The 13,316-nt window shown below is 37.9% G+C and overlaps 1 protein-coding gene across 16 annotated transcripts in view; it reads right to left on the reverse strand.

The window, feature by feature from the left end:
• MTMR3 (myotubularin related protein 3) overlaps nt 1–13,316 on the reverse strand; it is a 132,883-nt gene that overhangs the window by 36,024 nt on the left and 83,543 nt on the right. For 11 of the 16 annotated variants that reach the window (XM_059894243.1, XM_059894241.1, XM_059894237.1 and 8 more), the window contains 3 exons: nt 7,142–7,231; nt 6,597–6,713; nt 3,639–3,671 (listed from right to left, as the gene is read on the reverse strand). In XM_059894243.1, the coding sequence (XP_059750226.1) occupies nt 3,639–3,671; nt 6,597–6,713; nt 7,142–7,231 (240 nt within the window). The remainder of the gene's footprint in view (nt 1–3,638; nt 3,672–6,596; nt 6,714–7,141; nt 7,232–13,316) is intronic. The other 5 variants (XM_059894244.1, XM_059894238.1, XM_059894246.1 and 2 more) reach the window with 1 other exon arrangement.

The following is a 13,316-nucleotide window of genomic DNA, read 5'->3' on the forward strand; positions in this document are numbered from 1 at the left end:
CTGTTTGCCAAGTGGGGCTCAAGGTATGAGTAAGCTGGGATGGTTCTTTCCCTGCCAATCTGGTCAGCAGACTACTGAACACAGGATAAGTATGACAGTGGAGAGGGATCAAAGAAGGCAGGCAGACAGGAGGGAAAGCATCTGAACAGGGTGACAAATCCTTAAGCGGTTGTTAGAATCCTCCCTCTGTCCCTCATCTTATCCTGATTCAACCCCTGGCTTCAAAAAGCAATTTCCAAAACTTCTAAAGAGAGCCTGGTAAAAATAACAGTAGATACTCTCACTCATTGGAAAAGGGTCTTTTTACACTGTATCAAGCCCAACCAAAATGTGGCTCTGGGAGTTGCAAGGAGCATTCCAACAGTTCATGATTTGCATGAGGAGGCAGTCTCTTCCAACAGACAGAAACAAGAGAGTGCAGCCTGCACAGGGTGGCCCTCCTGTTAGCTGAGCCAGTTTCAGAAACAGGCTTCCAGCAAACGCTGCCCCATCATGCAGTTGCCAGAGTCAGCTGAGAACTCTCAGAACAAGGATGTGGAGATCAAAAAGAAGCCCAATGCCAGACATCTTAGACAAACAAACAAATAAACAAACAAACTGGGGCAGGGATTAAAAAGGGTAAGAAAGCAAAATAATACTACTCAGGTAATGGTTGGGAGTTCTACCTCAGGACTAGAGCCTTCTTGATTAATCAACAAAATTCCCTTACACTTATTATAGGACCAGAAGTAAGAGAAAGGCTAAGAATTCTTGCCTGTGTTCTGAGAAAAAAAAGGAGCTTTGGCCCTCTGTTTTTGTTTAAGTCCTTAACCCCAAGGTGCTGTGAGAAACTGGAGTTGATGCAGCTAAAAATTCTTTCAAGACCTGTACATCTAAGAAGGAAAAAAACCCCAACAATGTATCAGTGGGGATAAATTGTGAAGAAGTAATAGGAGATTAAGAGATCAGAAGAGGACACTGATTTGTTCTCAGGCCAGTCCTCTGGGTATCCTATAACAGATTCATGTTGGGTTTCTTTGTTTTTAAACCTACAACTCCCTTCTCCCTCTCCCCACACACACAAAAAACAAACAAACAAACAAACAAACAAAAAAGAGCTGCCAGACTGGCAATTAAGAGGCCTGAGTTCTTATCTCAATTTTCTAAAATTTTACCAGCCAAATTTTGCATGCTTCCTGACTTCCTTGGACAACCTTCCAACCTTCCTACATGACACAAGTCTTTGCTTTCTCAACCTCGGATGGTCACAACTTAGGAAGTCCCAGGGACAGGGAATGGGAAGAGCCTGGGGTAGAGTGAGAAGTGAGCTTTACAAATCCACGTGCTCTCTCAGCAGTCACTGGCATCCCAGATCCCCTTCTATCACCTTTCCTTATAGCTAGAAAACTTGAAAACCAACTAACGCTATTAGCAGCTGCTGGAGGGAGTGGACCAGTCTGTGCTATTTTGCTACAAAGAACAGGTAAGTTTTACATCCCTACTATTGGACTAGAGCCCAAGAGCCTATGTCCAGACTTCCAAAATACAAATATGCAACACCTCAGAGCATGCAAAACATCTGCTACCTAAATGCTTTCAATATACAAATTTTCATGTATTTTAACACTGCAAATTTAAGGAATAAGGATAAAAATGTTGGTTGCTAGTATACAGATACTAGCAAGTCACCAGAAACAACCATGTGTACTCAAGTCATAGACACAGAAAACAGATTTTAATAATCATGCAGATTGTCATATGCAAGGAAGTTTAATATGCAGCAAGAACAAGGACCTAAAAGAGAAATACGTGATTTTATATCAAATGAGTATCTCCCTTTTTTCTTCCCCTTTCACCTCAATGTTACTCTTCAATGCACCCCTGCCCCCAGACTGCCTCCTCTTCTAAAAAGCCAGAGATAGGCTTCTTTTCCTCTTCATACATCCAACCAAAACATAATAAGGTTCTGTACTTTTTTAAAGGCAAGTCCACTGATTTAGGTTTCTCAACTTTCATCACATATTAGGAGGATCTCTTACCATTTCCGTAACTAGACATACCCAATATTCAACCTCATAACAAAGAATTACAGGCACAAGAGCCAGACCATTTTATAGCCCAGGAAGGTTAAGCCACTACACTAAAGCTAGTGGCAAGTCAGGACCAGAATCCATGGCTGTCCTCTAGCTCAGGGTCCTTCCATTACATGTGGTACTCCTTTCTTTCTTCCTCTAAGATGCCCTTCCCTTCTGTGTGAGCTCTACTTTAGTTTTTCTTTCACAATTAAGTAGTAGCCTCTTCACCAGGGATCTTCAAGAGGAAAACAGAATGTAAACCAAGATTCCTTAGAGGCAATTCGAAGAAATCTAAAGTCACATTCAAATCCTCTCTTACCCACTGATTCAGTGTTTTGTAGCAACTCATTTTCTTTTTGCTCCTTTCTCCTCTGCCTTCTACCTCCCAGGCAATTCTATCTCCCATTACAGTGTTTTTCCTCTTATAAAACCCACCAGTATGGAAATATGTATGGAAATATGTTAATATAAATGTTTCAGACATTAAAAAAAAAAAAATTAAAAAAAAAAAAAAAAAAAAAACCCACCAAACTCATGCACAAAATACATCAAACACACTCAGTGCTGTTAATCAATTCCTCAAAAGGTCAAAAGTTATATCATGTACACCAAAACTCATAAGAGCATCAATCCAAAAAAGCAGAAGAGCGGCAGTTTAAAAATTTAATAGACATGCACAAGTATAAAAGACCCACAGTACTGTGTCATTCCAGAGGGAATTTTATATCATCATATCCTACTATATTTACCATAATTCATTCTGGGTGGGTGGGGGTGTGTGTGTGAATTATTTTTTAAGCACCAGAATTTAAAAGTGGGATAATGTATACCTTTTAAAAAAATGCCCTTTTTATAGCATGAATGGGAAGTACTAATCTTGCATACACATGTGAAGTAAAACTGGCAGTAGCAGAGTAAAAAATAATGTAATGAGTCTTAACCTAAAATCTGTAACACACCGGAATATCTGGGCTCTAACTCTTATGACTTAAAAACCAGTCAGAGGAAGAAGACTGTCACAGGTTAAAGACCCAAACTCTTTATTGCTCACCTGTGGTATTTCAAGATACTCTTCCAGCACTGGTTTCAGAAGCCTCTTCTGATTTATGAATGCTAAGGCCAAAGTGCATTGTTAACAATAACCTCCTTTTGATGCTTGGGGAATGAAGATTTTTGATGTACAATAGTTAGGCAATGGAAAGAATCTAGGAAAATGCTAAGGAAAGTGTTTCCAAGTATACTTCCAGCTTGTTCCTAAGAAGCATTAACAGAGCAGTTTGGAAATGGAATTTTAATGTCCTTTTAAATACTCATGTTGACTTTACAAATTATTTCTGGTTGAAATTCAGTTTACATTTTTTGAAGGTCACAATTCCACCCGCTTATGTTTAAACTGTGTGGCTTTATCCCCACCGCACAAATTGTCCTCATACAGGAAACCACTTGAACTTTGTCTAATATGAGGGAAGGGACTCATGCAGAGATGACACACTTTGCTGATTTGCAAGGTGAGCATCTGACACTCAAAACCAGTTTGTTCCAAGCACAGGTGCAACAACCGCCTAGAATTCTCATGCTACTTACTGGAATTGCAGAAGCAGCAGATTGAGAGGCAGTCTATTGAATTACACAAGAATTGTTTAAAAATTTCATGAACTCCACTTGAACACTTACTTGTTTATAAATTAGTTGAGCAAATACCTGTACATATGTAAAAATACAGTTTGGGAAAAGCATAGAATGGGAGCAATTCGTACCTTAAATACAACTGAACTGTACTACAGAGGTTCTTTACCCTAGAAACTGGAAACTTGATACCCAGTGAATGTGTGTGCATTAAAGTAATGATGTATCTCAGTGCTGCTGTGAAATTAACAGAGAATATATGATTATCAGGTAGCTATTTAAAGCTTGATAGTAGTAAGTCATTTTCTAAAGTGCTAAATGTGTTGATTCAAAAGCATACAAAATGATGTGTGTTGATTTAAAAGCATACAAAATGATGCGAACTGGAGCATGCCACAATATATACTGGCACATCTGGGTGATGGTTGATCTTTGTTTGATTTAGATATAATAACCTTTAAAGGGGGGGGGGGGTCTCTTAATCTCACAGATTTTACTGAAATACTCATCTGCTGAGGGAGGACCTAGTGTAGGAGGAGCCACTGTTTCCTGGAGTAACCACAGGTTTTAGGAACCTTAGCACTAACTGCGATGTGATTAACTTATTTGTATGAAGAAGTCCTAGTCGCTCTCAACCTGAAATGTTTAAAGTCACTGCAACGCCAAAATACTTTTGCACAACCATTTTTCTGTGCAAAACCATTATCTTGGGCTTTTTAAAACGTGACATGCAGGCTCTATGCCTTAGAGGGTTATAATGCTAAATGGAAAGCACTTTTAGGTGAAGAAATGGGTCAAAAGTAAGAACAGGGGTAAGTTTTCTTAAGCACTGTGTCTCAGTCACAATGGGGGACCAACAATTCCAGTAAACAACCTACTCATACAGCTACTGTTAAGAGACAAGATGACACAGGCGTATTTACACAGAAGTATGTTTTAAAATGAACTTTAAACCCAAAGGGGGTTTAAAAATGGTCTAATATCAATTTCAAACCCCTATTAACTTCAATTCACTTTAGTATTTACTGAATACCATGGCACCAGTAAACATGTTGGATTCTGAAGATACAAAGATGAATAAACAAAAAATTACAGCATATCTGGTAAATGTTGTAAAGGTATGTTCAAGATACAGAAGAAGCCAGAAGAGAGGGTAATAAACTGTCAGGGAGGGAACTGGGATTGAGAAAGGCTTCACAGAAGAATTTATCACCTGAACTGGGTTTTGACAGATGAAGAGAAGTTCCCTGGGTAGGAGAAGAGAGAACTCAGAGGTGTAAAGTATGTCTGAGATTCCAAGGAGGGTGGTTTTACCAATACAAAAGGAAGAAGGGGGAAAAGAGGGATACAGAAAAGCTGTCAGGGACCAAGGATCATACCATGCTAAGTAATTTCATCTTAGAAGTAGTTAAGAAACACTGAAGGGCTTCAGGCTGGTGAATGACATGATCAAATCCATGCTTTCTCTCCAACAGACCATATTCCCAAATAGATCTAAAAATAGTCTCTGAAATACTTCGCCATAAACCAAAAAGCTGAGAGACAGAGGACTGTATGGAGAAATGCAATGATATGAAACTAAATTATCTCCACATGCAATTTAATTACAATTCCATCAATTCTAGACATTTAAACACAGTTTAAACACAAAATTAAATTGGGCAATTCTACTAATTATTACTGTCATTATTTCCACAGTAGCTGGTAGGAAACGTCTGGTTGCTGGAATGTTATAGGAGATTCAATCCTGTCCCCTCCTATCACGGCCACCCAATTCCAAATGGGCCCTTCTGAATACAGTGCTATATGGTAAGAAAGCACAACATGCCTCTTTCCTTAATGAATCCAGTGTGTATTTTAGCTGATAGGCAGAAAACTAACATAACAGATATGATCATAACCCAAATCTAGAAACCAGGAGGAATTCAGGCCACAATGATTCCTGGATGTAAATGCTTAACTACAAAGAATAATAATAAATACTAAAATAATAAATGCCAACCACAAAGAAAATGTCAGCCATTTGGGTCTTGACAAGGGAAAAATATGATGAAGGAATAGGGTAACTTCTGGATGGCTGAGTAAACTTTTTCTAAGAATCCCCAAATGAACCCCAAAACACACAATCTGAATGAAAGTACAGTCCTGAGCTTTTACAAGATGTCATAATACACTTCTTTGTGCTAGAACCAAAGTGCAGAAAGCCACAATACGGTCCAGTGAGGAAGGAAGAAGGCATTCATTTGGTTGAAATACATGAACCTTCACATTTTTGTGGTGAAAGGCACGTTTATTGAAAACTATTAATGATGGCAAGTGTGCTGGAAGAACCAGTTCACTGAGAATACCCTCATAATTGAAAAGGGTAAATGCACTCGAAAACTGAGAGCCTTCCTTCTCTTCAGCAATATATAGTCCATTATGCAAATACACACTGTACTTGACATCTATACTTATACCACTAAGGAGCCATTAGAATAACTTCATCCTACAACAGAAGTCTGCACTGAGCTCAAAGTACAACTCAACATTTGACATTAAGGTCCAGGAAATTCTCTCAACTGAGGCAGTCAGCAACTACTAAAAATTGAGGAATAAAAGCCTACACAGCCTTTGCAACCTTACAAAGCTTAATGGTACATCATTACCTACTGCGAATCATGCAGTGTTACTAGACAATGGACACCTTAGCTGACAACTACATGTATCATCTTAAATCAAGCACAAGAGTTGCTTGCTAACCTAGTGTCCCTGAGTGCTTAAATTAAGTGAGAGAAAAGCAGAGCACACAAGGTTTTCAAACCAAACCCCATATAACACTCCTCTCTTTGAGAACATTAACAAGTTTTTTTTATTGAATACTTCCTTTCTCCATCTACTTCTATAGTTGAGAACTATACATTGAGAAACACTTACATTAACAAGAGACTCCTTGAACTTGATGTGAAGTCTGTAATTAGAAAGGGCAATGATGGCATCCTCAGCACGGCCCACATACTCTGTGCTTTCTCCATGAAGTTCAAGGAAAGGAACCTTCAAAATGGAAGAAGAAACCCTTCAGAGTTTTGAAGCAGTAAAGCAAAGTGTTCAAACATGGGTCAGGTGAATGGATGATAAACACTGTCACTCAAAAACAGTACATAAATGGGTAAGGGACCTAAAGAGGATGGGTTTATACCCACAACATTCAAGATTCATAAAACCTAGTTATTCATATTCTAGACTACAGAAGGAATGACACAGAGATGATCATCTCAGTGAATTCTCAGGAAAAAAAGTCTTTCTAAAAGGAGAGATGTTTTCCAGCTTACATTTCTATTATGTGTATGGCTGAGGAAAATATATATTTTTCTAATACATATTTTCCTATATATAGTACATTACTTCAATCCATTAGCTCTGCTACATTGTTACTATGATGCTTAATACTTATTTCACAATCAAAAGTGGCCTGAAATTACCTGAAGATTCTCATCCTCCCGGATCAGCTGCTTCCTGGGAAAGATCTGATTGGCCTGGATGCACTCAAGGCTGTGCTGAGTCTCTTCATCCTGGAAAAACCCAAATGTTTAAATAATTTCAAAGCTCCTACTCATCCATATTGGGTTTTTCTGCCATGTCTAGGAGCATAATAACATTGAGAGTCCAGTGACCAAGGTGAACTGGCAGAAAGCTCAATGAAAAAATATTCACCCCCAAAAGTGTTCCATCTAATACATTCGGCGCCTTTAGACGGAGAACACACCAATGCCAAAAAAAAAAAGTCAAAGAAGTTAAGAACATTTCTATTAAGCACTAATAAGTTGTTAGTATATTACTTTTAGGAGAAATCAAGATACAGTGGCTTTTTTCTCTTAAGTTATAACCTTCAATTCTTATTTTTGAAAGATACATTGTGCATTATATAAAAATGAAATGATGTGACTCACATCTGGAATTTGCTTCAAAATAACTGGAGAGGGAAGGGAATGGGGCATAAATGAAACAGAACTGTCCATGAGGGATAATTCATGCAACTTTTAAGTGAGAGTTCACTATACCACTGTGTCTACTTTGGTTATATGTGAACTTTCCATAACAGAAAGTTTTTTCTTTTTAATGTAAACTTAAGAAGTGCATTCTCAAACTGAAAACATGTGTGAACCACTACCCCTAGCATAATCTGCTTTATATTACAAATTAGATTTATTTCCATTAAGGCAATTTCAAAGAAGCAATAAATTATAATCTAAATGGCACCTGAATTGAACTAATTATAATTTATATTAAAAAGTAGTCTTTTACATTATGAATTTTTATGGTATAGGAAGACCAGGGCAGGGGGAAAAAGCAATCTGTTGGAAAGTCTGACTGTATATTATGATGGAATCTGTCTACACAGCAAATTTTATATGAGCAAAACCGTATCATGTTAAACTGACAGCACCAGTGAGAAATACAACCACTAGTTACTGGACATTTCCACACATGCTACTTATCACACTTCTAACAATTTTTTAATCTCAAAGAAAGAAAAATCCTATCTATAAACAAACAATACTCAAGGTTTTTTGTTTGTTTTTGTCTGCATTGCTGCATGCGGGCTTTCTCTCTAGTTGCGGAGAGTGGGGGCTACTCTTTGTTGCGGTGCACAGGCTTCTCATTGTGGTGGCTTCTCCTGTTGTGGAGCATGGGCTCTAGGCGCGCGGGCTTCAGTAGTCGTGGCACCCGGGCTCAGTAGTTGTGGCTCACGGGCTCTAGAGCACAGGCTCAGGAGTTGTGACACACAGGCTTAATTGCTCTGCGGCATGTGGGAACTTCCCAGACCAGGGATCGAACCCATATCCCCTGAATTGGCAGGCGGATTTTTAACCACTGCTCCACCAGGGAAGTCCCCAAGGGTGATTTTTTAAAGAAATTTTATCGCGAAATATGTCTACATTTGGAAGATCTGCATTACTCATTATTTTCTCATTCCTCATTATTTTCAAAATGACCTATTCTTGATGTTACAAAATTATGCATGGATAAAAGGTTAATTTAAAGTGCAAGACAGACCTATGGTTTTAACATAATACAAAAAGTTCACTGATATGGCTTCAGATTCCACACTGCAACTAACCTTCAAAGAACTGATACTTGTCGGGGCTTCCCTGGTGGCGCAGTGGTTAAGAATCCGCCTGCCAAGGCAGGAGACACGGGTTTGAGCCCTGGTCTGGGAAGATTCCACATGCCGTGGCGCAACTAAGCCCATGGGCCACAACTACTGAGCCTGCGCTCTAGAGCCGGCGAGCCACAGCTACTGAAGCCCGCACGCCTAGAGCCGGTGCTCCGCAGCAAGAGAAGCCACCGCGATGATAAGCCCATGCACCACAACGAAGAGTAGCCCCCGCTCGCCACAACTAGAGAAAGCCAGTGCACAGCAAAGACCCAATGCAGCTAAAAATAAATAAATAAATAAATAAATAGATTTATAAAAAAGAACTGATACTTGTCAAGTTTTGATGTAGTGTAATAGAAGAATACACACAACTACCTGGAAAAACTATTAAAATACTCTTCCTTTTTCTAACTATGTATCTCTGTGAGGCTGGATTTACTTCATTTATTTCAAAAACACATACTGTAACAAATTGGATGTAGAAGTAGGTATGAGAATCCAGCTATCATCTATTAAGCCAAACATTTTTAAAAAACTGTAAAAATCAATGCTACTCTTTTACATTAATTATTGTCGGATGAGGAAAAAGTTAATTTTCATAAAAAATGTTATGGTAACATTTAATTGGTTATTGTTATTTTTAAATGAATTAATGAACATTTTAAAGATTTCTCAGCTTTAACTTCTAATACAGTAAATACAGACAGACACACCCTACATAAACAAAAGCTCTTTGGGGCCCTCAATAAGTCAAGAATGTAAAAAGAGGTCCTCAGACCAAAGACTTTGAGAATTGCTGCTCTACTATAATCCACTACTAAATACATTCATCCTTCAGTATCTGAGGGGGATAGGTTCCAGGACACACAGCCCTCCCATGGATACTCAAATCCCTTATATAAAAAAGGTATACAGTATTTGCATATAACCTATGCTCATCCTCCAGTATACTTTAAATCACCTCTAGATTACTTATAAAACCTAATGTAAAGTAAATGCTATGTAAATAGTTGCTGGTACACAGCACATTCAGGTGTTGCTTTTTGGAACTTTCTGTAATTTTCCCCGATTAATCTGGGAATCCATGGATGTGGTACCACTGACTGTACCAATTAAAGCTGTTTAATCTGAAGTCAGGCTTTCTATAAAACCAGTCTCCTAGTGATGAAACGAACAGCCATACAGAGACTTCAACAACACTCACTCACTCAGCTACTACCCATAAAACCGTATCTTTGCTACTCTAGCTGACTGGGCCCATTCCAACCCCTCTAAGGGGCCATTTTATCTTGAGGCACAGGTTTTATCTTGAGGCACAAACTTTTAAAAAGTTTGATACTTAAAATGTATAAAGAAATTAGCGGCTTCAAATTCTAAAAATAAAACTGTAACAACTTTATAAATGGTTCATAAAATGCTACCAAAAAATATAAAACTTGTCATATACTTAGCAGTCCTAGGGAAGTGACACTGCTAAGTGTTCACCATGACTGTCAAGAAATCGTAGCTGATAATCAAATAATTTCAAAAGCAAAAGTATAAAAATCTATTCAGTTATTCATAGCAATAAATAAATAAAAGTTTAATGAAGTTGGTGTGTTTTAGTAAGGTTGATATGACATGGCTTGGAGCCTCCAGAAATATAATTACCTAGGGTGTACGAAGAATGACTCCACTTCTATAAACACCAAAATAACTTGTTATATGAAGAGTTTTGTGTCAATCTGTTCCATTTTATTCCTTTCCACTCATTTCCTCTGAGGTCAATGATTGGGTGAAGGAATAAGGGACATAGTCATATTTGAAAGGAACTCAATTTTCCTATAAATGTTACCTTTTTTTCTTTTAACCAATTCTATTTCCATTCTTAAGAGGTAGTTCTTGACTTAAAGAACACTGAGTATTTACACTCAGCACTAAAGAGAAAAGATATGAGAAAACTTGAATTTAGGAAGTTTTTCTCATAAACCAATAGGGGATAGACAGGAAAAGCTATGAAATATGGGGGGGGGGCTTTTAAAAATTATTACATAAAAGTACACTGTAAACATGCTTTCTCAGCATCACATTAACTTTTTAAACTCACCTAACTATATAAGGCCTAAACTTTTATTCTCTTCAAGATCATTTGACAGATCATTATTTAAGTGATTCCCAGACTAGATTTTTACTGACCTCTAAATAGCATAGAACTGAAATAATATAGCAGGCTTAAAAAAAAAAAAAAAAACTAGAGAAGCCATTTATCAATTCATTCTTGCTGGCACATTTACTTGGGGGCTAATCCAGGCCAATGTATATAACCAAAGCAGTTACCGAAAACTGAAAATGGAACAAATGATTTTCAGCATAAGAGAATTGAGAATTTGGCAAACAAGATGAGCATAAAGAAATAATATTTCACAGTCAAATAAAATAAATGCTTTTTTAATAAGACTGTCTCCGTTCACGTTACCTGTACAGTTTCTGGACTGATTTTCCCCCTTACATTGGGCTGGCCAAAAAGTTCGTTCGGATTTTTCCACAAGCTCTTACAGAAAAATCTGAATGAACTTTATGGCCAACACAATACATAAAAATGCATTTAATCCCCAAGGATTAGGATAAACTCTTCATAGACTTTCCAAGAAGAATGGTAAAAATATTACTTGGCTAAGCATAAGCTGAATCAACTGCCTAATTTATTACAGTTTCTGAGTTTCATATGTAAAAGGGAGGACAAACTTGAGATGGCTGATGGAGGAAGAGCTGGAAGGAGACAAAAGGCAAGGAAGAAAAAGTCTGGGGACTTCCCTGGTGGCACAGTGGCTAAGAATCCGCCTGCCAATGCAGGGGACATGGGTTCAAACCCTGGTCCGGGAAGATCCCACATGCCGCGGAGCAACTAAGCCTGTGCGCCACAACTACTGAGCCTGCGCTCTAGAGGCCCACAAGCCACAACTACTGAGCCCGCGTGCCTAGAGCCCATGCTCTGCAACAAGAGAAGCCACCACAATGAAGAGTAGCCCCCGCTCACTGCAACTAGAGAAAGCTCGTGCGCAGCAACGAAGACCCAACACAGCCATAAATAAATAAATAAATGTACTAAAAAAAAAAAAAAAAGAAAAAGTCTGTCAAGTGTTAGCCTGATAAGAGGCTTGAAAACAAATTTCTCCTAGGCTAGCTTATTAAGCAGTAGTTTATTAGTAGGAGAATGTATTCCACATGGTCAATTTCCTGCTATTGCTGAGGAACACCAGGCATTGTGGAATCTGGTGGTACTTAATATCCACCAGCGCCATATGGGGTCACCTATAAAATCTTGAAAAGGGATCAGTCACCACAGTTCCAGGCTAATTTCTGCTATTCACTAAACTATGCAGGTAAGAGACTTAAGTCTATATCTCAGAAGTCAACATTAGAGATAAATATTTAAAGAACATGGCGAGTAGAGGCTGACCAGTGGAAATGCCTATAAACTAAATTTATATACAGCCTTCCAGGATAAAAAAAAAAAAAAACTATACTTAAGAGTGAAATATCTGTAGGAACATTTGACAAATGTAAAAGTTAAAGTGATTGTCAGTCTGTCAATTCATCATTCTTAAGACTGGTATTAAAGGCCATCAAAAATAAATTTCCCTTGATATAATGTTTGTGATCTGTTTCAAAATAATTCAAAGAGGCCGGGGTGAGGGAGTCAGAAGAAACAAGTGTGGCCATGAACTGATGATTATTGCAGCTGGTTGATGCATATATGAGGGTTCATCATACTATTCTCGATTTGCACAGGCTTGAGATTTTCCATAATGAAACATGAAAACATCTTCCTAATGCTTAACCTCCCCAAAAAAACCTCAATCTCATTTAAGAACTTTTAAAAGTATGAGGATGTTACTCAAATTAGTATAGAAGTACACACTAAAAAAAGAAAGAAAAACCAGTACTTCTGAATTCTCTATACAAAAAATAAGGATTAAGGACACAGAACCAAAATTCTAAAACAAAATATTAATTAATATTACTTAAATCAATGATTCAACAACTTGCAAAATGATATGTAGCTAGTAAAAAATCATTAGGAATCCAATGAGTCAACAAGGGAAAATGTTTAATTCATTTAGTGAAATAAGCAAAATAATTATGTTTTAATTCCAACTACATAAAATATACATATGGACATAAACTAGTTAGAAAGGAACACAACCATGGGTTTTGGTGGAAGAGTTGTAAATAAGTACTTGTAAAAACTTGTTGTAATGCTACTTTATGACAGATTTTTAAAAAAAGACCCACGGTCATACTGCTCCCCAAATACTGCACACAGAAGTATCTCCAGAGCGCACCAGGAAGACTGTCTGCAGGGCACCAGAGACCCCAGCAGCACCAGAATGAGGACCACACCATTGTAGCTATGTGGTACACAATGAAGGACAACCCCTCAGTACAGAACAGAGCTGCTTTCATAAGCCCACCATTTGCTATTCATTAGCATTGGCATACATACCATAAAATAT

The sequence above is a fragment of the Balaenoptera ricei genome, chromosome 14 (assembly GCF_028023285.1).
Source record: "Balaenoptera ricei isolate mBalRic1 chromosome 14, mBalRic1.hap2, whole genome shotgun sequence".
NCBI classification, from domain to species: Eukaryota; Metazoa; Chordata; class Mammalia; order Artiodactyla; family Balaenopteridae; genus Balaenoptera; species Balaenoptera ricei.